At 34.1% G+C, this 25,991-nt stretch overlaps 12 protein-coding genes and 2 pseudogenes across 14 annotated transcripts, besides 18 other annotated features; 9 read left to right on the top strand and 5 right to left on the bottom strand.

Moving 5' to 3' along the window:
* Positions 1-933: part of a mobile genetic element that runs on past the window's edge.
* Positions 1-1,831: part of a mobile genetic element that runs on past the window's edge.
* Positions 896-933: a terminal%2Cinverted (terminal inverted repeat of MuDR-5_TvMULE4 transposon ID:TVAGG3_0296980).
* Positions 1,832-2,193: 362 nt separating the features above from the next.
* TVAGG3_0296960 (uncharacterized protein) lies at positions 2,194-2,394 on the top strand (the record flags this gene model as incomplete). The annotated part of the gene is made up of 1 exon (XM_051229361.1): positions 2,194-2,394. The coding sequence occupies one exon, from the start codon at positions 2,194-2,196 to the stop codon at positions 2,392-2,394; it is 201 nt and encodes a 66-aa protein (XP_051099091.1).
* Positions 2,395-4,164: 1,770 nt separating this feature from the next.
* Positions 4,165-4,572, bottom strand: TVAGG3_0296950 (annotated as a pseudogene). The gene has a single exon. A coding segment is annotated over exon 1 (408 nt).
* Positions 4,573-5,103: 531 nt separating this feature from the next.
* Positions 5,104-5,400, top strand: TVAGG3_0296940 (uncharacterized protein; the record flags this gene model as incomplete). The annotated part of the gene is made up of 1 exon (XM_051229360.1): positions 5,104-5,400. The coding sequence occupies one exon, from the start codon at positions 5,104-5,106 to the stop codon at positions 5,398-5,400; it is 297 nt and encodes a 98-aa protein (XP_051099090.1).
* Positions 5,401-5,422: 22 nt separating this feature from the next.
* On the top strand, positions 5,423-5,684 carry TVAGG3_0296930 (uncharacterized protein; the record flags this gene model as incomplete). Its single annotated transcript, XM_051229359.1, has 1 exon — positions 5,423-5,684. A coding segment is annotated over one exon (262 nt), but the record flags the coding sequence as incomplete, so codon positions are not given.
* Positions 5,685-6,039: 355 nt separating this feature from the next.
* TVAGG3_0296920 (cytochrome B-C1 complex subunit 6, mitochondrial family) lies at positions 6,040-6,765 on the top strand (the record flags this gene model as incomplete). The annotated part of the gene is made up of 1 exon (XM_051229358.1): positions 6,040-6,765. The coding sequence occupies one exon, from the start codon at positions 6,040-6,042 to the stop codon at positions 6,763-6,765; it is 726 nt and encodes a 241-aa protein (XP_051099088.1).
* Positions 6,766-6,813: 48 nt separating this feature from the next.
* TVAGG3_0296910 (uncharacterized protein) lies at positions 6,814-7,077 on the bottom strand (the record flags this gene model as incomplete). Its single annotated transcript, XM_051229357.1, has 1 exon — positions 6,814-7,077. The coding sequence occupies one exon, from the start codon at positions 7,075-7,077 to the stop codon at positions 6,814-6,816; it is 264 nt and encodes an 87-aa protein (XP_051099087.1).
* Positions 7,078-7,107: 30 nt separating this feature from the next.
* Positions 7,108-7,362, top strand: TVAGG3_0296900 (uncharacterized protein; the record flags this gene model as incomplete). Its single annotated transcript, XM_051229356.1, has 1 exon — positions 7,108-7,362. A coding segment is annotated over one exon (255 nt), but the record flags the coding sequence as incomplete, so codon positions are not given.
* A 44-nt stretch (positions 7,363-7,406) lies between these two features.
* TVAGG3_0296890 (DNA/RNA polymerases family) lies at positions 7,407-7,769 on the bottom strand (the record flags this gene model as incomplete). The annotated part of the gene is made up of 1 exon (XM_051229355.1): positions 7,407-7,769. The coding sequence occupies one exon, from the start codon at positions 7,767-7,769 to the stop codon at positions 7,407-7,409; it is 363 nt and encodes a 120-aa protein (XP_051099085.1).
* Positions 7,770-7,782: 13 nt separating this feature from the next.
* Positions 7,783-10,804: a mobile genetic element.
* Positions 8,453-8,980, bottom strand: TVAGG3_0296880 (protein of unknown function, DUF4107 family; the record flags this gene model as incomplete). Its single annotated transcript, XM_051229354.1, has 1 exon — positions 8,453-8,980. The coding sequence occupies one exon, from the start codon at positions 8,978-8,980 to the stop codon at positions 8,453-8,455; it is 528 nt and encodes a 175-aa protein (XP_051099084.1).
* TVAGG3_0296870 lies at positions 9,228-10,137 on the bottom strand (annotated as a pseudogene). The gene has a single exon. A coding segment is annotated over exon 1 (910 nt).
* A 183-nt stretch (positions 10,805-10,987) lies between the features above and the next one.
* Positions 10,988-11,017: a terminal%2Cinverted (terminal inverted repeat of MuDR-5_TvMULE4 transposon ID:TVAGG3_0296850).
* Positions 10,988-12,685: a mobile genetic element.
* Positions 12,648-12,685: a terminal%2Cinverted (terminal inverted repeat of MuDR-5_TvMULE4 transposon ID:TVAGG3_0296850).
* Positions 12,686-12,730: a mobile genetic element.
* Positions 12,731-12,771: a mobile genetic element.
* Positions 12,731-12,771: a terminal%2Cinverted (terminal inverted repeat of ISTv3 transposon ID:TVAGG3_0296830).
* Positions 12,772-13,135: 364 nt separating this feature from the next.
* Positions 13,136-13,220: a mobile genetic element.
* Positions 13,221-13,347: 127 nt separating this feature from the next.
* Positions 13,348-13,982: a mobile genetic element.
* Positions 13,983-14,256: 274 nt separating this feature from the next.
* Positions 14,257-14,293: a mobile genetic element.
* Positions 14,257-14,293: a terminal%2Cinverted (terminal inverted repeat of Banshee-A3 transposon ID:TVAGG3_0296800).
* An 839-nt stretch (positions 14,294-15,132) lies between these two features.
* Positions 15,133-15,170: a mobile genetic element.
* Positions 15,133-15,170: a terminal%2Cinverted (terminal inverted repeat of Banshee-A3 transposon ID:TVAGG3_0296790).
* Positions 15,171-15,285: a mobile genetic element.
* A 3,097-nt stretch (positions 15,286-18,382) lies between these two features.
* Positions 18,383-25,991: part of a mobile genetic element that runs on past the window's edge.
* On the top strand, positions 20,824-20,979 carry TVAGG3_0296770 (uncharacterized protein; the record flags this gene model as incomplete). The annotated part of the gene is made up of 1 exon (XM_051229353.1): positions 20,824-20,979. The coding sequence occupies one exon, from the start codon at positions 20,824-20,826 to the stop codon at positions 20,977-20,979; it is 156 nt and encodes a 51-aa protein (XP_051099083.1).
* Positions 21,858-22,442, top strand: TVAGG3_0296760 (His-Me finger endonucleases family; the record flags this gene model as incomplete). The annotated part of the gene is made up of 1 exon (XM_051229352.1): positions 21,858-22,442. The coding sequence occupies one exon, from the start codon at positions 21,858-21,860 to the stop codon at positions 22,440-22,442; it is 585 nt and encodes a 194-aa protein (XP_051099082.1).
* Positions 22,471-23,682, top strand: TVAGG3_0296750 (uncharacterized protein; the record flags this gene model as incomplete). Its single annotated transcript, XM_051229351.1, has 1 exon — positions 22,471-23,682. A coding segment is annotated over one exon (1,212 nt), but the record flags the coding sequence as incomplete, so codon positions are not given.
* On the top strand, positions 24,696-25,280 carry TVAGG3_0296740 (His-Me finger endonucleases family; the record flags this gene model as incomplete). The annotated part of the gene is made up of 1 exon (XM_051229350.1): positions 24,696-25,280. The coding sequence occupies one exon, from the start codon at positions 24,696-24,698 to the stop codon at positions 25,278-25,280; it is 585 nt and encodes a 194-aa protein (XP_051099080.1).

Genomic DNA, 25,991 nt, shown 5'->3' with positions numbered 1-25,991 from the left:
ATCGTAAAAGGGTATTGATAGGCTTGCTAAAGTAACTAATTTTAGCTGTCAAATACTTTTGTATTTTGATGTAAATTAGTATAAATTTGTTTTTACTTTTATTTCGAAAAAGTAACAATAATCGTAAAAGGGTATTGATGGGCTTGCTAAAGTAACTAATTTTAGCTGTCAAATACTTTTGTATTTTGAAGTAAATTAGTATAAATTTGTTTTTACTTTTATTTGAGAAAGGGACAGACTAGCCCATTGTCACTTTTTAATTTAGCAAATGAACGCTTATGGAGTGGAGTTTTTGGGTAAATCTGATTTGCTTATAAATGAAATAAAATCAAAAGAAACCATATTGGCATTATATTATGCAAAAATAAATGATCTTACTTAGTACTTTTAAAGTTAATTTCAGAAAAAATTTGACACAATGGTATCCGGCACATACAAGTGGTGTACAACCAAATCTTCGACTCGATGAACTTGTCATCGAGTTATATTCCAGTGTTGTTCCTTCATTCCTGATTAAGTTGCAAATTAAAGGTCTGGATTCAGAGAGAAGTGTTAAAGTTATCAAAAAAGTCACAAGAGATTTCGAAGAAATGACACAATTTAAAAAAGTCGAATGCATCAGTATGCTTGAAGCTGTTCAGAAAGGTCTGAAAAATGATACACTTGATCCCAACATTGTTTACTCAACATTAAAAATATTATTGCAAAGAAAACATTTGATTTAATAAACATTTAATTTATTATAATTAATTTTTTATTACAGTATAGTAAAAAATGCTATAAATAAATTATTATATTTTATTAAAATGTGACTTTTAGTAGTGAATAAAATAAATCAGGAATTGGGAAAGAAATAAGGTTAATTAAAAATAATGAAAATTACAAGTTTAAGGTTAATGAAAAAGTGACAATGGGCGAGTTTGTCCCCCACTCTTTTTTAAAAGATAAAAATTTTAATTTTTCTAAAAATATGTTAGAAAAAAAGTTTGCTGACATTGACAAAAAATTTGTGAATGTTTTAAACAAGAACAAGAGGAAGTTGGAAAATGCTCAGATAAAGCCTATACATGAAAAGTTCTTATTTGCCCAGAATGGTATAACAGGTCTAATTGCACCACCTGGGTCGGGTAAGACTTTCACTTATCTTAAAATGGCTGCACAACAACAAGAACTAGATGAGAAGAACCCATTCTATGAGTTAGTTGTTATTTGTTCGACTTCTGGTCAATTTGACCAAACCGTCAATTCGTTCAAAGATATTATAAAGAAGTCTAAGTTAGTATGTATAAAGGATACTGAGTTGTTAGATTGGATAAAGAAGTACCAAAGAAGAGTTTTGAAATATAATGCTATAAATGAGTATATAAATTCTAAGTTTAAAGACCCAAATGAGGAAATGCAGAGAATATTAGAGAAGAAACACTTCAGAAACAAACAGAAAGAGATAGAATACATTTCGAAGAAATTGCAATCTTACGATTGGAAAACGTACCCTCATAGGTGTCTTCTTATCTTAGATGATTTCGCCTCTCATCCTTTGTTAAAGAATAGAGAACAAGACATGTGTCGAATTCTTAAGAAACTTAGGCACTTTAACATTTCAGTTGTCATTTGTGTACAGACAGCCAAGAGTTTAAGTAAGGATGTAAAGAGAATACTTACTGACATAATACTTTTCCCCGGATTGTCCGAAGACGATTTCATGGAACTTATGAAAGAGTCCATGGCAGGTAAGTTTGACAGACATGAACTATGGGAGAAGTATAAAGTCATACAAGACCCTCATACTTCTTTCAGAATTCATATCTACGCAAACAAAGTTCAAAATGTAAAAAGTCAAGCTTGAAAATTAAATGTTTAGTCTTAGTAAGATGGTAAATTCTTAAAGCAAATACCATTGCTGAGTTTTATGTACGTGAAGAGAAGTACAATGAATTCAATTACGAGTTGGAAAAAGTGACATTTTTTCATGTCCGAAGACTTGAAGGTGCAACACTTCCAAAATACCGACGAACTCAGAAGAGCAGCATGGCAGTATGTTCTTGACAACTTCTTTGAGTTCTCCAGGTACACCTTGGAAAATGCTGAAGAACTCCGACACAGAGAATTTGGAGAAATTGCAGTCCAATACTACCTTGAAAAACAAAGGGTAAAATAAGACTAAAAACTTAACGTTTAAAAAGTGACATTTTTATGAGCTCCGAGTCACCGAGAAAACTTGGTCAGATGTTAGCAGCTTACTTCCCTGAGGAGGATGGAAGCGTTACATACATAAGGTTCAAAAACAACGAACCTGGAATTGCGTACCAAATTCGCAATTACATGACCATGGAAGAGTACGAAAGGTTTCTACAAGAGAAACCAGCTCTAAACAACTCAGAAAAGAAAGAATAAAAAGTTTAACTCGTAATTGTTTATTTTTTACTTGTATGGGCAAGCTGCAAGAATGAAGTCGACTATCTCAGTCTTTGTCTTGACCAGTTGGACTGCTCTTGTAAGCACGTCTGTTTTGCGGTCTCCAGGTGTTTGACCTTCGTAATTGCGCATGTTCTTGAGTGCTCCAGCTGTAAATGGCTGTAAGATGAAGAGTCTCTCAGACTGCTTGAGGTAGTCGTCACGGTCACGAACCGAATCTGTGGTACGAGTCGAATTGGTCGACCTTAGGGAAGAGACTGAAAGCCTGTCATCTTCCATAGGGGCTGTGGCATAATCTTTGCGTAAACGGTTCAGACCTTCTTGAAAAAACCAGAATTTTCGAAAAAGTGACACCAACTATTAAAGTTATTTTATTACTAGATTTATTTACAAATTATAAGATAATATCATTAACAAAATATATTTTTAATATAAATAAAAAACTTTTTTTATACAAAAAATTACAATCAATCGATAAATATTATAAAACATTTATTCCAAAAAGATTAAGTAATAGGTGGGATCCTGCATATAATATAATTTTATGTCATAAAGCTTACAAATTTTAGATGGACCACAGTGAGAATGTGAGTGGTTAATTTAAAGGTGGTCTGATAAAGATATCGAAGCTTACTCAACACAGCATGAAGCAGTTTCTAATACACAATCTTACTAGTGGTGTTTCGGTCGCCAGCGCTCTCATAGGGGTGCTGATTTCAAAAACCACTACTTCAAATTATTCAACAATACTCAATGCAGCATGAAGCAGCTACTACTGCTGTATCTTACTGGTAGCGTTTTGGTCGTTGGCTCTTGCACAGTCTCTCAGATTTTCAAAATTTTTTTCAACACTATCTTGTTTCGCTCTCAGAAAGCTATCCTACAAAGACATCGAAGCTTACTCAACACAGCATGAAGCAGTTTCTAATACACAATCTTACTAGTGGTGTTTCGGTCGCCAGCGCTCTCATAGGGGTGCTGATTTCAAAAACCACTACTTCAAATTATTCAACAATACTCAATGCAGCATGAAGCAGCTACTACTGCTGTATCTTACTGGTAGCGTTTTGGTCGTTGGCTCTTGCACAGTCTCTCAGATTTTCAAAATTTTTTTCAACACTATCTTGTTTCGCTCTCAGAAAGCTATCCTACAAAGACATCGAAGCTTACTCAACACAGCATGAAGCAGTTTCTAATACACAATCTTACTAGTGGTGTTTCGGTCGCCAGCGCTCTCATAGGGGTGCTGATTTCAAAAACCACTACTTCAAATTATTCAACAATACTCAATGCAGCATGAAGCAGTTTCTAATAAATATATACATATATAAATATATACATATATAAATATAAATATACATATATAAATATAAATATACATATATAAATATAAATATACATATATAAATATAAATATACATATATAAATATAAATATACATATATAAATATAAATATACATATATAAATATAAATATACATATATAAATATAAATATACATATATAAATATAAATATACATATATAAATATAAATATAATATAAATATACATATAAATATAAATATACATATATAAATATAAATATACATATATAAATATAAATATACATATATAAATATAAATAATATACATATATAATATAAATATACATATATAAATATAATATACATATATAAATATAAAATTACATATTATATAAATATAATATACTATATATATACTAAATATATATAATAACTAAATATAATTCAAAAATAGTGTTTGGAAATTTAAGGTTAAGTGTCACTTTTTCTACTTGTCACTTTTTCGTAAATTCTACCACACTCCTTAGGGAAGAGACTGAAAGCCTGTCATCTTCCATAGGGGCTGTGGCATAATCTTTGCGTAAACGGTTCAGACCTTCTTCGAACTCTTGGTCTCTCTTCGATTGAGATTTGAATTGCTGGGGTGGAGCTTGCTGGAACAACCAAGGGTTGGGGAAGTAGGCATAGGTTGAGGGGGTAGTTCGGGAAGCCTTGTGGTGGGTAATAACCTTGAGGTGGAAATTGGTAGTAATTCGGAGGTACTTGCTGGAACTGAGGTTGCTGAGGAGACTGTTGTGGTTCTTTAGGTTCCTCTGGTTTGGGAAGGCATTCAGGAAGAGGAACGTCGGACATTCGTTTGTGGCTTAACCGTCGGACCACAACGATAAAAAATCTCTGCTACTAGCAGTACTTTTACTGACAGTAGCAGTACTTTTACTGACAGTAGCAGTACTTTATCTGACAGTAGCAGTACTTTTTCTGACAGTAGCAATGGTCGAGGTCGAACCTACCGACGAGGCAATTTACCTAATTGAAATTAACGAGCTTGTTAAAGACTTCCTCAGGCAGAATGTAAAAGGCAAGCTTGTTAACGGTTGGATAACGGGAAGGGCTGCATTGAATCTCGAGACTTCGACCGGAATTCCAATTCAAATACCAGACGGGACAGCCTACGACGACATAAAGCAAGCAAAGAAGGAAGCCATTATAAAGTTCTTTGCCAAGCGTCCTTGGATACTACTTCCAAACAGAGAGAACCCTTTCCCAAGAATGAACCAAATTCTCAAGAGTCTTCTCCACTTCTCTGGTCAGCCGTTCTACATAACCTGTGAAGGCGACATCCAACCAATTCAGTAAACCTTAACGTTTAACTTCACTTTTTTTATGTTTTTACTCACACTCGTACTCAACAGGTTTGTGTACAACTATTTCAACTGTGAACCTTGTATTGACCGGTCTTCCTGTAAATGCAAGTTTGGTCAATACACAGTTTATGGTGGCAAGAAGGACAGTGGGGAATGTTATTCTGACATCTGTTGTTGCGCTCGAGAGAGAATTGAAATTCCAGACCCGACACCAACAAGAACTCCAACACCAACACTCAAGTTGCCAAAGACTCATGTGAAGAAGAAGCCTTCTGGTAAGTTTCTTATAGCCATATACATGGCACGCTTTGAGTAAAAACATTTTTTTCATTTTTTGAATGAAGCAAGTTAAATTCGTCCCACACCAATCTCAATGGACCGATGAAGAGTTTCAAGCTATGGTTGAAGGTGTTGAGAACGACATAGACGGCGAACTTGAAGGAGCTCAAACCACAATTGCAACCAAAATTGCAGAAGTCAAGGAACAGATAGCTCCACTTAAGGCAACTAAAGCAACCCTTGACCTCATGGATAGTTACCGTTTAGATGTCAAGAGAGGAATAAGACAATTAAAATTGAAACTTCTAAACTACGAAGCTATACTCCAAAAGTTAGCAGAAATGAGAAGACTTTACCAGAGCTACTTACATGTAAGGGACTTACCTTCAAGCAGTCCGACCAAAGATGAATTTTCTGACATTGTCCCAATTTTGTCCGAAAGTCAGCTCAGATGTTTTGAACTGCTCCCAACATATCCAGAATATGAAAATTTGCCTGAACTCTTCCGCAATCTCAAAAAACGTTTTTTGGTTCTCATGTTCGAAACTTTTATCGGAAGAGACAACAAACGTTCAGAAGAAGAACAAGATATTATTTTAAACTTATTGTATGACTTAACTGTCATAACAAGCTTTTTGAAGTAAAACCGTCATTCTCAAACCACTTCATTTTTTCGATGTCCGAACAAGCACCGAAGCCAAACTCAATGGAAGATGTCCTTTCAAGGTTGCCAGACAAGCGCCCAATTCAAATTCAAATTGCCCAATTGAAAGCTCATCTGACAAACACCGTTAAGACTCTCCAAAGTAGTCTTATGTCAGAGATGAAGGGATTTAAAGGTGAGTTCCTCATGAACCAAGCTTCCAATGAAAAAGTCCTGAACGATTTCTCAGAATCGTTGCGCAATTACGAGAGAGAGAACCGAGACCTTGCCCGACTTATCTACCGTTTCTTCGAAGAGATAGACGCCATCTGGAAGGTACTCGGAAAGGACAGAACATGCAACACCGTACTTCGTGAGTACCAAATTGAAGAAGGAATTGTCGAGGAAGAAGAGAAACACGAAGAAGAAGAAGAGGAAGAAGAGAAATACGAAGAAGAAGAAGAGGAAGAAGAGAAATACGAAGAAGAGGAAGTTTGGGCAACCCTTGTTGCCGATGACGCTTACGAAATTTCCCAACCCTACCCATACAAAATCCGCAACAGGGAGACCGGCAAGGTTCTTACCCCAGTTCTCAACAACTTGGGACACTTGAACCTTAACCTTCGGAATCGCGGTTCAATTTCCATGGGCAAGCTTGTCGCAATTCAATGGGTTCCAAATCCAGACAAGAAGACGAAGGTCAAACACATTGACGGTGACAAGCTCAACAACCGTAAAGAGAACCTCGAGTGGTTCTAAGAGTAAAAAAATTTATTTTAGGGGGAAACCCCAAGTAAATTTAGGTGTTTAGTTGGATAAGTAGGTTAAATTAATGGTAATTTGGAAAATTAGCTCCCGACCTTTGAATTGGGCTCTTTCGTTATCCCAGTTGCGTAGGAGGTCGTCCCAGAGGAGTTGGTAGAATTGCCAATTCAAGGACGATTTGTCCTCCCAGGCATTGAGGATGTACTGCTCGTAGAGTCTCATGACCTCTGCTTTGCACCAGACACCCTCTCCCTTGGAACGTAAGGCTTCTTCGAAGTGCTCGAATGCGATTGGCTGCTTGACCATCCGAAATGACACTTTTTGTCCGTTTGGTCAACGTTCGTGTCTCGTGCCATAGTCGACGAAAATACAGACAAACAGGTTATATATGAGTTTGAGACCAAGAATGGTGTAACTCGACCTGTCCGATTCAAAGACTCCGAGGGCGACCATGAAATTAAACGGAAATTAGCTAGGAAGGAATATAAAATGGACTGGTTGCCACCACCTCCACCACCTTTACCTGTTCCTCAAGTAAATAAGCCTTTCACGTTCCCAAGAATTCCCACATTTAAATTCAAATTCGAATAAAATTTTTTTATTTCATGCAATGTTTAACTATTTCACCATCTTCTTTAACACCCCCAGTACTTACGCTTGGAGAGGACATGAACTTCGGTGAAAATTTTGTCCAATTTGAATTGACCCATCTTTTCACCGACCACACCCATTTCAATGAGTTTGTTGTATCCTTCTTCGTTCGTCATGAGTGCGTCAATGTTCTCATAGTAAACCTTGACTTTGGATTTGACTTCGGAGAAGAATTTGTTGTAGTTGTCAAGTACTGCCTTTGCGAACTGAGGGTAAGACCAATGTTCGACAATAGGTTTTAATGTGGTTACTAAGCCACTTTGACCTTGAGTGAATTCGTACTTCAAAACAAAAGGAGAAAACCTTTCAACAAAGTTGTCGACCTTCTCATAATGTTTACTCTTCATCTCTTGAGGTTTCTTAGTTAGTATACCTATCTTGCGTACGGTGGCACTGCGTTCCACCTTACCCAATATAACGGTTTTGACACTTTACAAAACCGTTAATGTATATTTTACAACACAAGCGATAACACTAATTTAACCTTAAATATTTACAAAGCCGCCAATTTCTTCACCTCACTAATGTAAAAAATAAACGTTCTGACTAACGTTCCCATTAATGTTCTCACTTACAAAAGTATTGCAACTCCTCCCATTGCTGTGCTTCACATAACAGCTCATAATCTTCTGACTCACTTTCTTCTTCATATAGGTCAAAGTCACTGTCATAATTAATGTTTATAAGTTTTGACAAAGCTAATGAAACACACTTACCGTTTGTATCTATTGCTTGTATATATCTTCCATAATGCTCTTTGTCATAAACGCTCAAACTAACTTTACCCTTTCTCCCTCGTATCTGATAGAATGTATTTTCACGAGGAACGAAGAACAAATTCTTGAACTCATGACCGTTGTAGTTTGTTATCTCAATAGTTTTCGTCATTTACATAAAAAAAAATAAAAATAAAATAAAAAATAAATGATATCACTACCTTCACGCGTATGAAAACATAGCACAAAAATAAATTTAGGTGAAGTGGTGAAATCTCACCTCTTTTTTCACCCGGTTTTTCACCCACTTGAATTCATTGCTTTATAACTCTCTTCCTTGGTTTCTTTTTAGTTGCTTTCTTTACGTCCGTCTCCAACTTGACTGTCTTTCTTCTTCGTCCATAATGATACCAGTTACTTCCACCAGTCAATGGGTCAAATGGTCTTTCGTAAGGGTTTCCATACATTCCATAAGGTCCGTATGGATATACCGCTGGTGGAGAAGAAACATTTTCTTTAGTTCCATCGACTCTATTTAAATGCATTGTTTCACCTTTCATCTGGTCATTAAAGTCTTTTGCATGTTTTGCAAACTCATCGTCCTTTCCTAAAGCATTTTCTGACTCAGTCGCAACCAAATTGGATGCTTTATTTATGAGCCCTATTTTATTTAATCTTAACTTCTTTGCAACCCAGCCTCCAATCTTTCCTTTATTTGCGTCTAATGTCTTCGAAACTCTTCCTCCACTCATTTTATTTACTGCGTCATAAGCCCCAAGTGCTTTTGCTCCAAATGCTAATGCTTTTGTTCCCATTGCGCCTAAAGCTGCCCAAGCTACCATTTACACCATATTAAAATCATCTCTCTTCAATATTATCTCATAAAAGTTCTCGTTACTGGAGAAAGTCAATGAAACATAAACATTCTCACGGGCTTCACCCTCACCGCTTTGCGGTCTATCTAACTTCTTTCTTATCTCATCTATTCGCTTCAAAATGTCTGAACAATTGCTAACATCTTCTACAACAGTTATTTCATCATGAATGACTTTCAAGTACAAGCTCATTTAATATGCAATTAAAATCATCTCAATAATGAGTCCATCCTTTCCATCTTTAGGTAGCACAACATCTTTCATTGAAGAAGGTTCGACAAGTCTTATGTTAAACTTACTGACAAAGTTTGTTATACTATAATGCTTCGGTGGCGAATACATGTAGATTGAAAGACATAATATAGATTCTTCAGCAAATTCACTTATACTGGATTTTATAACAATGTTCTCACGAGACCAAACGCCACCAATTGACAATCTTGTAAGCAATCCTGCTGAACCTTCAACTGTAAACGTCGATGGTAACATTCCACGAAGGTCATCTATTGACATCTTTGAGTCACTGAATTTAAATATTTTCTTAAAGCAATCGTCATTATCTAACCATGCAATAGCTTTGAAGTTTTCATTCGAATATACATCTGCTTCATTAAATGTAAAACCTGACTTCTTTGCAGAGACGATTTTAAAATCTATTGCATTTGTTTCAAAATTATATGCTATGGTAACTTCTGAAGGTAATGGTGTCCTTCTGCTATAAGTTGTTCTTTCAATACCGTTTGAAGCTTTGTGTTAAAAACTTTCATGCCATCTCCTGTATCTAAGTTCACATACACAGCAACAGGGAAACTATCTTGCTTCTTTGTTTCATCATTATATCTCAAAACATTAAAGTTCTTCAATAATATTGTTCTTCCTGCTGGAATACTTCTAACTTGTCTTATTTCAATAGCTTTCTCACCTCCTACATACTCTACCCAGTGTCTTGGATATTCATAAGTATACTGACTTTCTTGAATTTTGGTTGGTTTCATCATAACGTGTTCATAGTATATCTTTATACTCTTGTCAGTTAGACTCGGTGCTATGTTCTGAATATTTCTGACTTGCATTTTTAGTGGAGATAAAATGAAGCATTTAATACATGACGTAGATGAAGACATGAATGAAACTACAGACAAACTTAACTCTTCTCTTATTCTTCCTTTCAGCAAAGATTATGAATTCTGTTCAAATGGTGTGTATTTCTATTGTGGAAAGATGGGTTCAGGAAAGACATTTAACCTCATTCGTCATATACTCATAACAGAGCGTTTAGGAAACGACTCTTACTATGACCAAATCATTGTATCAGCAACTTCAGACTCTATGGATTCAACAACGAAAACATTCATGAGTAAAGTTCAAGCATCTGTCGTTAAAGTTCCAGATAGCGAACTCATTGAATTTCTTCAACGTTACATTCGACGTAAGAGAAAATATTATGCTATTGTAGAGTTCATACAGTCAGGAATGCAAAAGACTTCAGAAGAGATGGAAAGAATTATTGACAAACACCACTTACGTCAGTACTCAGGAGTTTACGATATGAAACGACTTACAAACTACATTCTGTCAAAACTTTCAAAATACCCCTTCAAAAAGTATCCTTCAAATACTCTGCTCGTTTGTGACGACTTCGCCGGAAAAGGTTTAGTGTCAAAACCAGACTCACCATTAGCTAACATCATTACTAAAGTCAGACATTACCATTTAACTGTAGCAATACTTATGCAAACATGGCGTTTCCTTGCTTTAAACATAAAACGTCTCATAACTGACTTCGTTATAGGTTGTTAAAAATATCAAAAATTCGCGTTTTGAAGACACCATGGTGTCTTATAATTTTCCCTTCCTTATTGGCGTGTAGAAATAAATGTGCCAATAGATTGAAGAAGAAGAATTGTTTTTCTCTTAATGAACTTTAATCCTTTTGATATAAGAATATTAAAAACATTAATATAATTTCGATTTGAGTAGGGGTAATTTTAGCTAAAAGTGACACACTTGTAAAAAGTGACACACCCGTGAAGGGTGTGATTACCGATCGGTAATTTCGACAGTTTAGAATTTAAAATTTTTTATGGAACTGTTGCGAGTTTCATAAAGAATTTAAGGAATATAAGCAAAGATTTGAATCAAAATCTTAGACCTAAGCCGCTCGATTCGCTCGCGGCTTCCGCGAATTACAGATCAGCAAAGATTTGAATCAAAATCTTCGAACTAAGCCGATCGCTTCGCTCGCGGCTTTCTTTATTATTTTAAATTTGCATATTTCCATCAAAAGTTCATAAGGTAAAAAATTTCGTTTATTTTTACTAAGAAAAAAAAGGTTTTTGATAATAAATTTATTTTATTTCGAAAAAAACAATAATCGTAAAAGGGTATTGATAGGCTTGCTAAAGTAACTAATTTTAGCTGTCAAATACTTTTGTATTTTGATGTAAATTAGTATAAATTTGTTTTTACTTTTATTTCGAAAAAGTAACAATAATCGTAAAAGGGTATTGATAGGCTTGCTAAAGTAACTAATTTTAGCTGTCAAATACTTTTGTATTTTGATGTAAATTAGTATAAATTTGTTTTTACTTTTATTTCGAAAAAGTAACAATAATCGTAAAAGGGTATTGATGGGCTTGCTAAAGTAACTAATTTTAGCTGTCAAATACTTTTGTATTTTGAAGTAAATTAGTATAAATTTGTTTTTACTTTTATTTGAGAAAGGGACAGACTAGCCCATTGTCACTTTTTAATTTAGCAAATGAACGCTTATGGAGTGGAGTTTTTGGGTAAATCTGATTTGCTTATAAATGAAATAAAATCAAAAGAAACCATATTGGCATTATATTATGCAAAAATAAATGATCTTACTTAGTACTTTTAAAGTTAATTTCAGAAAAAATTTGACACAATGGTATCCGGCACATACAAGTGGTGTACAACCAAAATATAAGTTAGTTTAAACATATATTGCTATATCTCATGATCTTACTTAGTACTTTTAAAGTTAATTTCAGAAAAAATTTGACACAATGGTATCCGGCACATACAAGTGGTGTACAACCAAAATATAAGTTAGTTTAAACATATATTGCTATATCTCATGATCTTACTTAGTACTTTTAAAGTTAATTTCAGAAAAAATTTGACACAATGGTATCCGGCACATACAAGTGGTGTACAACCAAATCTTCGACTCGATGAACTTGTCATCGAGTTATATTCCAGTGTTGTTCCTTCATTCCTGATTAAGTTGCAAATTAAAGGTCTGGATTCAGAGAGAAGTGTTAAAGTTATCAAAAAAGTCACAAGAGATTTCGAAGAAATGACACAATTTAAAAAAGTCGAATGCATCAGTATGCTTGAAGCTGTTCAGAAAGGTCTGAAAAATGATACACTTGATCCCAACATTGTTTACTCAACATTAAAAATATTATTGCAAAGAAAACATTTGATTTAATAAACATTTAATTTATTATAATTAATTTTTTATTACAGTATAGTAAAAAATGCTATAAATAAATTATTATATTTTATTAAAATGTGACTTTTAATAGTAAGTGAATAAAATAAATCAGGAATTGGGAAAGAAATAAGGTTAATTAAAAATAATGAAAATTACAAGTTTAAGGTTAATGAAAAAGTGACAATGGGCGAGTTTGTCCCCCACTCCTTTTATTTCGAAAAAGTAACAATAATCGTAAAAGGGTATTGATATGTTACATATTAAGTTCTGTCAAAATGTAAGCTATTGAATTTTTTGAGAGGGGAATAATCGTCGAGGAAGTAAAAAGTGACGCTTTAGGAAATATTATTAGAAATATGATAATAAATATATTTGGAAAAAATATGTTTTTTTCAAAAATTGAAATGTTCATAGAATATTTTGAAATATGTAGGGAATTGAATTTGGTAATATATGATAAACAGGATTTTTAAATTTCAAGGAAAAATAGCTTTTGTGAATACTTTTGAGAACTCTTCTCAAAGATCATGATTCAAATATATTAAAGAGCCAAAATATTAGAGATGAGTTCATAATCAAAATTTTACATTTTAATTATTTAGAAAAACGTATTAACCTCAATAAAAAATATCTCAAAGATTAATAGTTAATTTAGGGTTTCCTAGCTATCTAGAGGGAATTGTTCCTTATGATGTATATATTTATAATGTATGCATCATAAGGAACAATTCCTCCTTAAAACGAGAAAACTTGTTCGAAATTGTTTATCATTTCGAACAAGTTTTCTCGTTTTTAATAACAAACTAAAGGCTATGAGGCACTGATTATATACTAGTGCCTCATAGCCTTTAGTTCCCAGTAGATAGCTGGGAAACTTTCTCCAAATGATAAGTTATTTAGAGAAAGTTTCCCAGCTATCTAGAGGGAATTGTTCCTTATGATGTATATATTTATAATGTATGCATCATAAGGAACAATTCCCTCGCTGAAGTGAGAAAACTTGTTCGCAATCATTTCGCATTGCGAACAAGTTTTCTCGTTTTTAATAACAAACTAAAGGCTATGAGGCACTGATTATATATTAGTGCCTCATAGCCTTTAGTTCCCAGTAGATAGCTGGGAAACTTTCTCCAAATGATAAGTTATTTAGAGAAAGTTTCCCAGCTATCTAGAGGGAATTGTTCCTTATGATGTATATATTTATAATGTATGCATCATAAGGAACAATTCCCTCCTTAAAACGAGAAAACTTGTTCGAAATTGTTTATCATTTCGAACAAGTTTTCTCGTTTTTAATAACAAACTAAAGGCTATGAGGCACTGATTATATACTAGTGCCTCATAGCCTTTAGTTCCCAGTAGATAGCTGGGAAACTTTCTCCAAATGATAAGTTATTTAGAGAAAGTTTCCCAGCTATCTAGAGGGAATTGTTCCTTATGATGTATATATTTATAATGTATGCATCATAAGGAACAATTCCCTCCTTAAAACGAGAAAACTTGTTCGAAATTGTTTATCATTTCGAACAAGTTTTCTCGTTTTTAATAACAAACTAAAGGCTATGAGGCACTGATTATATACTAGTGCCTCATAGCCTTTAGTTCCCAGTAGATAGCTGGGAAACTTTCTCCAAATGATTGTTTCAAAACTGTTGCGTAAGTTAACTCACCACTTTCAAGTTTTTCATACATATATCTTACCCATTCATTTGGAATACGAGGTCTCGAGTTTTCGTTCATTTTTTTTACTTTACAAAACTGTTTATTTTTCAAGCTGTAATAAACGGAAATTCATCAAAAGTGACAGCTCTCAATTTTTTGACATTTGTAAATTCTAAATTGAATGAGAAAAATGAAATAATACTAAGCATAATACAATATTCTAGATTTAATTATAATTAGGAAAAAGTTGGTTTTGAGAGTACTTTTCATAGGCATATAGAATGAAATCTTCTGAAAAATAATATCACATAAACTCATATTATTTTCTAATATATAACTATTTTATATAAAAATCAAATTCAATGATCTTAAAAGCGAAGGATAAACCTCAAAATTTACGAATATAATGAGTGGGAATATAATGCTTATCTATCATAAAACCATATGAAATATTAATTTTTGCTTTACGCCTAATTTTTGACGACAATTAGCAAAAAATGTTAAATGTTAACACTCAGTCCATTTGAATATGAAAAATAAAATTGACTTTGATTAAATGTTTTTATTTATCATGCAATTCTTCTTGCGACCAAAGATTTGAATAAAAGTTCAAAAAATAAGATAGCTTAAAAAATAATATACGGTAGTGTTTACTAATAGATGAATAGTATATAAATTCTATTAAAATGGATTTGATCCAAAAAAATATATAAAATTTGATCATAAATAAAATCGTTTTAAATTACTTCTTCATTTAAATTATAACAATTATTTTTGGTTTTATATTTTTTTGAATTTGATTTTTATATAAAATAGTTATATATTAGAAAATAATATGAGTTTATGTGATATTATTTTTCAGAAGATTTTGTGTTCTTCTTCAAAATTTTATTTTTTATTAAAAAGAATCTTTACAAAATATACATTTACTTTAATTAATATTTAAAAACGTGCTCTATCAAAAGTTCCAAAAATTCAATATTTTAGCTTTTCTGAGGTGTCACTTTTGATGAATTTCTGTTTACAACATTGCTAAAGTAACTAATTTTAGCTGTCAAATACTTTTGTATTTTGAAGTAAATTAGTATAAATTTGATATTATTTTAACTCACTTTGAAAACCTCAATTTTCCATACAGAGGAAAAAAAAAAGTATTGGGGCTTCCAGGCACTTCGTGCCCTCTAGCCCCGAAGATGTTTTGTCACTTTTCTGTCACTTTTCAGGGAAAAAACATTTTTATTAAATATAAAATGAATTTTACAAAACCACCGTTACCCTTCTTTGGAAATAAGAGTAGATGTAAAGATATTCTATTGAGAGAACTTAAGAAACTACCGAATGGTCTAACATTTGTAGATTTGTTCGGTGGAAGTTTCTATATATCTCATTTGTGCCATACTGTATTTCCTGACTCGAAGATTATATGCAATGACTTCGACAACTATATGAACCGTCTCAAACATATACAAGACACAAACAAAATATTGAGTGAGTTGAAAGAAAAGATACCTATAGGTAAGATGGAACGTATACCATTAGATAAGAAAAATACTGTCAGAGAGGTTTTGAAAAAAGCAGAGTATATTGACTGGGATAGTATATCTTCTAGACTATTGTATAGTGGTTCTATAAGAGTTCATGACATTGAAACACTTATGTCAAACGTTTTATATCTTAACTATACAAAGGTTTTCAAAGAGAACATAGAAAAATATACTGAGGGTATAGAGTTTGTGAGATGTCATTGGACAGAGTTGTATGAAAAATATAAAAACAAGGAAAATGTTTTCTTTATAGTAGACCCGCCGTTCTATAACACATATGATTTTCAATACCAAGTAGACTGGACTTTGAGAGACTCTTTAGAAACTTTAGACGTTTTACATAACCATCCATGCTTTTACTTTACATCCGATAAAAGTGGTTTGGAAAGTGTCATGAGATGGTTAGAGGACATACATGAGTATGAGTTTAGATACGATAAGATAGAATATGAGAGAGGTCCTATAAACCGGAAAAAGTGTCACAACAAAGAAATTTTATTGGTAAGTAAATGTGGTTTGAAATAGGACTACTTGTTTTAGGCTTTTTCCATTGTGTCATTTACTTATTTGACGTGGCAGAAAGATATAGAGAATATGAAGATGAACCACTGCCAGCAAATGTTCAGCATATGTACTCGTAAGAGATATTTTTATCATATTAAAATGGACGCACAGAACTTAGCGAATGCACAGCAACTGGACAACCAAACCCAGAGAATATTCCAAATGAAGTTAGAATACAAACTGCAATGGCAAACTATGGTCAAGTGCCAACAGATGTACAAATGCAAACTGCCATGTCAAATGACGCTGCGTTAGGCTTACCACCATGGTATGCAAATATGAGATGGAAAGAGTTTTATACAAACCCTGAAGTGGGATATAAACAACTCTATGCAGATGACGCGAACACAGGAGTTGACCCAGAGTATGTTTTCTACCAGAGGAGAAATAGAATGTATGAGCTCCAGTTAAAGAATGCTATGGAACTCAACAGGAACGTAAGAGACTAGGCGGACATTAGATTTTACATATAGTAAAATGGGTTTCTTCAGTAGTATTGGAAACTTCTTTCGAAATGTTGGAAGAGGTATATGGAATGGAATAAAAACCGTAGGAAGAGGAATTTGGAACGGAGTCAAAAATATTGGCAAAAGAGTAGGTCAGTTTGTTGGTATTATACCTAAAGACCCTGAACCAGAAGAAACAAGCTCCTGTTATACAACAGCCTGAACCTGCACCACAGTCAAGTTGGCAACCAAATCCAACACCTCAACCGTATTAAAAATTATATTTTTACCGTTCGATAGTAGTTGTATATGAAACTAAGTTCTAAGTAAAACGCGTGGTATAATGGAACTATTCTCTTTCTTCCATCTGTTGTAAACCATACTTGAAAGTCTGAAATACTTCCACTCGGTGGTTCATATAGCTTTGTAGGTTTTTCGTAAAAGTCATTTGCCAAGCATAAAAAAGAGTTTTGTGCACCAGAAAATGAAGCATGAACTATAATAGCATCTGAGTCAAAAACATTTTCATATGTTCCTTTAGGGTTTTCGACTTCATAAAAGTTCGGGTGTACTGGATATTCTGCAGGCTGATTTAACATCCTCAAAAATCTATACCATGCCAAGTTGTTATATTTTGTAGAAATATAAACGTCTTCTCCAAGTCTTCTATTCTATTGATTTTAACAGTTGCATTTTTCCTGTCATATAAAATATCGAGATGGTACTTCCTTCGTCAATGTTGTACTGTTTTGCATATTCGAGATAGATATCGTTTATTTTTTCTTGAAAAGCTTGAAGAGTTGTTTCTAAGTTTACAAGCAAATTCACTTGTAAAAGTTTTCCCTGTTCAAATTTCTCATACGTACGTTTTTCTTTGTTATAGTATCGAATTTCAAAACCGACCGTAAATGGGAAACCATGTATGGCTTCTGAAATGAACTTCATTCTACGAAAGCCAATAGCTTTTGTGACGGATGGGTCTCTTAACCATCTCAATGGGTAGTCAAAACGATAGCCTTCATGCTTTACGGTCTCTGTCTCAAACTTTTGACGACATTCGTAAAAAGTTCATCTAATGGTTTAGTTGTAGCAACTCTTGAATTTTCTTTTTCTATTGAAAGCATATTTTATCTAGAATAAAAATGTCGAAAGAAACAGCGTCTATGAGAGAATACAACACAACCGACAACTCATTTTGCAAGCTCTAAATAAGAACACAACAACTTTCAAACTATTCTAAGATATCTGAGTCATTGAAAGAAGGAAACTTAAAACTGACATTAAACCCAATGACAGATGAGTTTCTGTTTCAAGACAGTAAGAACATACTGTTTGTATAAATCCAACAAAAGGAACTTTAAACGAGAAACCTATAGATGAACTTCTTTTGAAAGCAGATATTGACAACAAAGCTGACAAAGAGTATGTCATTGAAAAAGTTCAAGAAGAACATGACAGAGCAGATGCAACATATGCAACGAAAGAACATACTCATCCTGAACTAGCAGACAAAACATATGTTGACAATAAAATGTCAAGTGAAGTGACAAGAGCTGAAAACGAATATTCTAAAAGACTCATACACATACCATTGCAAATATTACAAACTTACAAGAAACCTTAAACAGGAAAAGTGCCGTTGGACATACACATTCTATATCTGAAATAACAGACTTAAACGTTAGCCTTGAAAAGAAAGCTGACAAAAATATGTCAACAGTGAGTTAGAGGAGAAGGTAGATAGGGGTTGTATGGCTAGTGCGTTAGTGAAGAAGGCAGATAAGGAATATGTGGATGAAAAAGACAATGAAATTAAAGAAAGGGTTGAATGGTATAATGAACGGACATCGAAGATTTTAGAAGGTAAAGCCAATACAGGGTGGGTTTCAGGATGTTTAGACCTTAAAGCGGATAAGAACCATACACATACCATTGCAAATATTACAAACTTACAAGAAACCTTAAACAAGAAAAGTGACGTTGGACATACACATACATCTTCTGAAATAACAGACTTAAACGTTAGCCTTGAAAAGAAGGCAGATAAGAACCATACACACGATTTCTTCGCAACTGTTGGTATAGAAAATATTGAAGGAACGGTTGAAGAAACTGGTGGGGATGCATTATATTGGAAACCTCCTAACTTTCCACAAGGTTTAACATCGGAGGATGACATAACGACGATGAAAGACATTAGATGTAGAAATGTTTTTGTCATGGAGGATGAAAAAAAAGTTAAATTCACTGCTCAAGATTTATATGATAAAAAAGCTGACAAAACAGAGCTTCAAACGTTAAAGACAGAAATACTTCAAACACTATATCCTATAGGTTCTATTTACACGTCAATGAACTCTACCAGACCAGAAGTAGTACTTGGTTTTGGAACTTGGACTCAAATAGTCGACAGGTTTTTGTATTGTGCAAACTCTTCAAAGGAAACAGTGGAAGTAAAACGATTTCAGGTGAAAACCTACCTGCACACAGTCACTACATAGATTTAAGTACATCTCAAGCAGGTTGGCATAAGCATAGATATTGGGATTGGTCAGGAATGATAAAAGGTAAAGGATATGATGTTAAAGACAACGTTAAGTTTGCTAAGATTGTTACTGGAGTAACACTGAGGAGGAGGAAACCATATACATCGCGTTTCAGGGTATACGCAAACAACGGACAAAGTAAGACTACATGCCACCTTACATGACAGTTTACGCATGGTATAGAAATGCTTAGTCGTCATTTTCAACTTCTTTAGCATATTCGTCAGGAGTTGTCTTATATTTGTTAGGAACTGTCTTTGAAAGTATACCACTTGAACCTTAACAAGTTTGAAACGAGGTCTGACAATAGTAGTTTTATCTTCTGCTTGCAGTGTGTACATTTTGCCATGTTTGCCTAAAACTTCATAATATTCTCTGTATACTTTCTTCTATTTTTTACGAACACGAATGTGAGTACCTGTCGAGTTCCCATTGTTGTCATAGTCAATAGTATTTTCATATGGGTCGCGTTTAGGTATTTCTATTTTTACTTTGTCACCTTTCTTAAGTTTGAAGCCTGGCATTCTTTCTTGTTTGTCTCTTTTGACTAAACTATTAAATATATAGTCTTTCTCTAAGTCGGGGTTGTTTTTTCATTTCTTCAGGGAGTGGTTTCCCAAACCTTTTTGTTTACGGCTATTGTAAATATTTAAAACTTGTCTCATCTTTGCCATGGAGAAGTGTCTATATTTGTCGTCATATGACATTTCATCTACCTCACCACCTTGTGGTTGGTTTTAAGTCTCTTAAGATTTTTATACAACTGTCAATGACACCAAGAGCAGAATGGTTTTGGTCGACAATGAAATATTGGTTTACATTTTTTGAACGCAGATAGTTTTTTACATCATCTGATTTGAAAGAACTTTCACAGTCAGATGTCAGTTTTTGGATGGTATTTGTCAACGAATATTGTCAAAGCAGTTTTCACATCTAAAATATTTTTTGGACCATAATGTATGGCTTCACAGTATCTTGTGTTTTGACCAACAAATATTAACCCAGTATGGTGGTCCATCTTCTCTATATCTCGGAATGTTTTCCAAGATATCCATAAACCAAGCATTTGGTGTTGAACTAAAGATTTTTACCATGAGTGCTTTCTTTGTTGCTTTAGAAACATACGGGTCTTGTTTGGATTCGTTCATTTTTAACCCATAAGAAATGGGTTTATTTGGCGCATTAGCAGGAGTCGCATCTAGATTTTGCCGCAGTGGGAACAATAGCCAGAGGTGCATTTTGGAATTGGAAGGAAGATTTTGAGTACTTTAGGTATACTGAAAGAGAAGCAAACCTATTATACAAACCGTACAGAAAGGTTGGGAGGTAGCACGAGATGCAGCAAATCTTATTCCAAATCCTGAAACAAGAGGAAAAGTTCAAGGATGGATGGACAATGTAGGAAGACAAGCAGGAAACTACTATAACAAAGCAAATGACTACTATAACCAAGCAGGGCACTATATGGACCAAGGTGAAAGATTCTTTAACAGAGGATATAACCATGCACAACAGTGGGTAAACAACAACAACCTCAACCGCCTCAAACGTGGGGAATGTAAAATTTTTTTACTGAGATGAAATGAACAATACAGCATTGAGACAAATGGGCTCAAGATGGATTTGTCGGCTTCCAGCAGTTACACAACCACGTGTTTGTCAAGTTCTTCCTATACCTCAAGAAGTTTTAGACCGACTTAAAAAACCTAAACAACCAGTTGAAAACAAACCAAACTAAAATTTTTTACTGAGATGAAATGACCGAAGAAGTTGAAACAGTAGATTTGACACCACAAACAAAAAGTTCAGAACCATTGTCAAAACCTGTCAAAGAACTTACAGATGAAGAGAAAAATTCAATAATAGAAAGTGTGAGGTCTGGAAATACAAACCCTAACTACAAAGTCACTTTTCATAAAAATGGAACGGCAAGTATCTCAAAAAAGAAAACAGACTCTCACAAATAAAATATTGAAGTCTGAAGGAGCTTTCGAGACAACAGATGGAAAAGTTTACTTCACTGACCAACAGTTCATTATAGAACATCTCATTGACTTAGAGTCGAAATATTCTAAACTTTACAACAAACACAAAAAGTTGAAAGGAAAACAAAAACAAATGGCATATGACATTTATGAAGATGTTAACGACACAACTGTTCAAGCAAGTGAGGTAAAGTCAGATGAACCGAAAAGTGACGAAAAACAGATAGAAGAAGAGAAACCAAAAACTGAAGATAAACCAAAACCAAAGGTTAGTATTGAAACTAAACCAAGTCAACCTTCATTAGCTGGTATGGGTTGGCGTCAAAGACTTTTGGCAGCGGGTGGTTACGTAAAGTAAAGAAAAAACATTTTTTTATTTTTATTTGAAATGTACGCTGAGTCTGCCGGAAAAGACCGTTGGGAAAACATAGATGAAGAAGTCTTAACAAAAACATTGACGATGAAGTTCATGAGAAATTAGATGAAGAAAGTTCATGAGAAATTAGATGAAGAAGTCTCAACAAAAACATAGACAAAAAAGTTCATGAGAAATTAGATGAGAAATATGAAATGGCATACCATTTTAAAACAGTATATTTTAAAAAAAAAATATTTTTTTATTTTATTTGAAATGTACGCTGAGTTTGTTGGAGAAGACCGTTGGGAAACTTGTTTGTTAGATGAGAAATATGAAATTCACTGTTGTGAGTCATTTGAAGTCAGAAACAAAAAGACAAAAAGAGTTTTAAGCGAATGGGAGCGAAATGACGGATATGCTATGATAAATATGAGTGGAAAACACTATTTTAAACATATTGTCATTGCAACTCATTTTATACCGAATCCTAACAATTTACCTTTTGTAGACCATATAAACCATATAAGAAACGACAATAGACTTGAAAACTTACGCTGGGTTACTTGTTCTGAAAACAATAAGAACAAAGGCAAATTTGGAGATATAGTATTCGAATTTGTCGACGAACTAGAAGATGAAACAATTGAAATTACAGACTATGGCGAGCATACGTTTGAGTTTTACTACTATAGCGAAGAACAAGACTCTTTCTACTTTTATACCGGCGTAAACTATAGGAAATTACAAGTATATTTTACTAAGGCGGGCTATGCTTATGTAAGCACTAGAGATACAGATGGAAAAAACGTTAGACTATTTCTTAACAAATTCAAGAAGCTATATGGCATACCATTTTAAAACAGTATATTTTTTTATTTTATTTGAAATGCCCCCGCATAGAATGGATAGAAAGTCTGCTAGAATAAAAGCAGAGTTAGAAAGATATGGTTGGAGAGTTTCAAAGAAGTTTAAATATAGGAAGGGAAGACCCATAAAAGTCTATGACAAACTGTCTGGTCTTCGCTACGAAATGGACTTAGAAACAGCGCGCGCCAATTATCCAAACAGACTAGAGAGGTTAGAAGAAGAACGTCTTATGGACATGCCTTTCGATGTTAGTGAGCCTCAAGTTGAAGGACACGACGGCTTTGCCAGATTCTACTGGAAACATGACGAACAATTGCATCCTTTGAGGAGGAAAAAAGGAAAAGGTGAAGACGCACATGCTCCAATGGAAAGAACAAGATATGCATATGAAAAGTATCGTGAGGTTAGAAGTAAAATTACATCTGGTCGAACCTTTACAGTAAACTTTGACGAAGGAAAGAACAAAGAAGGCTTCATGGGTGTACTTGCTGCCATACAAGACGGAAATAAGAAAGGATACAATCTCAGACTAACCGTAACAGATTTAGATGGTCATATCTACTACTCACATGGCAATGAACAAACAGCTGCACAACTTCTTGACGCTTTCAAGACTACAAAGAGAGAACAAATGTTTGACTCCGACTCAGATATTTTGAATGCAATTGAAGGAATTGCAAGCGTGAAGTTTGAATGGTACCAACCTAACCCTCAAGCAGTCAGACAACATGCTGGATACTTCCCCTTCAGAAATAAGTCTGACATTGACTTGACAAGGTATGGAATTTACAATTCAATTGAAACAATTGTCAATGAACCTTGTATTCTTACATGTCTCAGGAACTCTGGTCTTGTTACAGATGAGAAGATGAAGTATCTTGAGTCATGTGTGAAAACAAGGTACATTCTCAGAGGTCAATTGTCAAAAGTTGCACCGTTGGCAAATGTGAATATCCGAGTCAACATACCGACTGAGAAAGGTTCTTCGCACGATGACTATGTTGTTGACTTCAAATTGCCATGGTTGAAGATTGTACTTGTCCACAACCACTTCATGTTGAACGAAAGTCTTACAAACCCATTGTTCGGAAAAGGCAAGTGCAACATTGTCAGAGCTGTTAACATTCTTTTCGAGAAAGGCTTGTTGGAACCAATTCCAGATGACAAGCTGACAGAAACTTTTGTACCAAAAGATGAAACAAACTTTTCATTGTTGGTAAGACCAAAAGTTGTTCCAGACAAAGTTATAGCACAAAAGAAGTACACAGTTCCAAAAGGAGTTGGATTGTTCGGATACCAACCTGAACCAGAAGAACTTCCAATGAGGTTGCAAGAACTTCAAGATGCTATAAACAAACTCCCATTGAGAAATCCAATCGACGTCAAATTGTATTGGAGAGCATCTGAGTTAGCTCAGAAGGTTTTATATGAAACAGGTTGCTTCGACGATGTTTATGAGATAACAGGAGAAGTTTCTCAGAAGATAAGAGACTCACTTGAATTTCCACGAACCGGACCCATTGGATGCGATAAGTTCGACTCATACGAAAAAATATACTATGTCGACCTTAACGCTGCGTACATGAGGTTCGTCCAATATATTCCAACTGGAATTCCAAACGAAGACGGTGAGTTCCCGGGAAGGAACTATACAGTTGGAAAAGTCATACAACAAATGTATGATATTAGGAAAGCTTCAAACCCCAAACTTGCAATGACAATCAAATTGCTTATGAATTCGACATGGGGATATTCCATTAAGAAACCTCAAAAGATGAAGAGTAAACACTATGAGAAGGTCGACAACTTTGTTGAAAGGTTCTCCCCTTTTGTTTTGAAATACGAATTTACTCAAGGTCAAAGTGGCTTAGTAACCACAGTAAAACCTATTGTCGAACATTGGTCCTATCCTCAGTTCGCAAAGGCAGTCCTTGACAACTACAATGAGTTCTTCTCCGATGTTAAATCCAAAGTGAAGGTATACTACGAGAACATCGATGCACTCATGACGAACGAGGAAGGCTATAACAAACTCATTGAAATGGGTTTAGTCGGTGAAAGGATGGGCTGTTTTAAGCTAGACAAGGTATTTTCCGAAGTTCATGTTCTCTCCAAGCGTAAGTACTGGGCCATACTTGAAAACGGCACAGAAATAAAACATTGCATGAAATAAAACATTGCATGAAATAGTAAAACATTTTTTAAAACATTTTTTAAAAAAAATATTTTTTTATTTTATTTGAAATGTACGCTGAGTTTGTCGGAACAGACCGTTGGGAAACTTGTTTGTTAGATGAGAAATATGAAATTCACTGTTGTGAGTCATTTGAAGTCAGAAACAAAAAGACAAAAAGAGTTTTAAGCGAATGGGAGCAAAATAACGGATATGCTATGATGAAGATGGGTGGAAAACACTATTTTAAACATATTGTCATTGCAACTCATTTTATACCGAATCCTAACAATTTACCTTTTGTAGACCATATAAACCATATAAGAAACGACAATAGACTTGAAAACTTACGTTGGGTCACTCGTTCTGAAACAAATAAGAACATAGGCAAATTTCGAGATATTGTATTCGAATTTGTCGACGAACTAGAAGATGAAGCAATTGAAATTACAGACTATGGTAAGCATACGCTTGAGTTTTACTACTATAGCGAAGAACAAGACTCTTTCTACTTTTATACCGGCGTAAACTATAGGAAATTACAAGTATATTTTACTAAGGATGGCTATGCTTATGTAAACGCTAGAGATATAGATGGAAAACGCGTTAAAATACTTCTTAACAAATTCAAGAAGCTATATGGCATACCATTTTAAAACGTTTTTAAAACAGTATATTTTTACATATATAAAATGCTTCAGGTTGAAAAACAAAGAACAAAAGCAGCAGATACAAAACCGTTAGACTATATCTTTACAAACGCTGGTAGGAATATTTCAGATGAAGAAATTTCATCTCGAACATACAGGTTTGACTATCCAATTCGTTGGCTTCAAAGTCCTTCAGATGCAAAGGCAATAGGATTTAGAAGAGTTTTGTTTTCAAATAGAACTAACGCGTTTATGTTCGCAGTATATTTTCATGGTCAGTATAAAGGTTCTGATGGTCTAATAGAAAAATTTGACGAAATGAAAATCTTTACAATTCGTTCAGACGAAAGTCTTGAGAAGACTCTAAATGACTTTCAAACTCAAATGAACAAATACTACTGGGAATTTCAAGAAAAATACCACTCTTTACTAAATGGAACATACTATCTAAAACTAGAATACGATAAGATGAACTCCACCGTTTCATTTCAAAGGATTGAAAATAACCCTCCAAGAGATACAGAGTTTTTATATTGGGGAGTGGACAAACGTTCTTGGGCACAATTTCTTCGGTTACTAAACCAGAACGAACCATTGCCACCTGACGGTCCTTTTAAATTTATACTCCCACCAACAGATTTGACAGTTTATAGAAACGTGTTCGATCCTCAAATGTCATGTGTCATGCAAGTTTCAGTTCAAGCAACAACAGTTTTC

Source organism: Trichomonas vaginalis, chromosome V (genome assembly GCF_026262505.1).
Source record: "Trichomonas vaginalis G3 chromosome V, whole genome shotgun sequence".
NCBI lineage: Eukaryota > Parabasalia > Trichomonadida > Trichomonadidae > Trichomonas > Trichomonas vaginalis.
The sequence above is the reverse complement of the archived record's forward strand: the minus strand, read 5'-3'. Positions and strand labels throughout refer to the sequence as shown.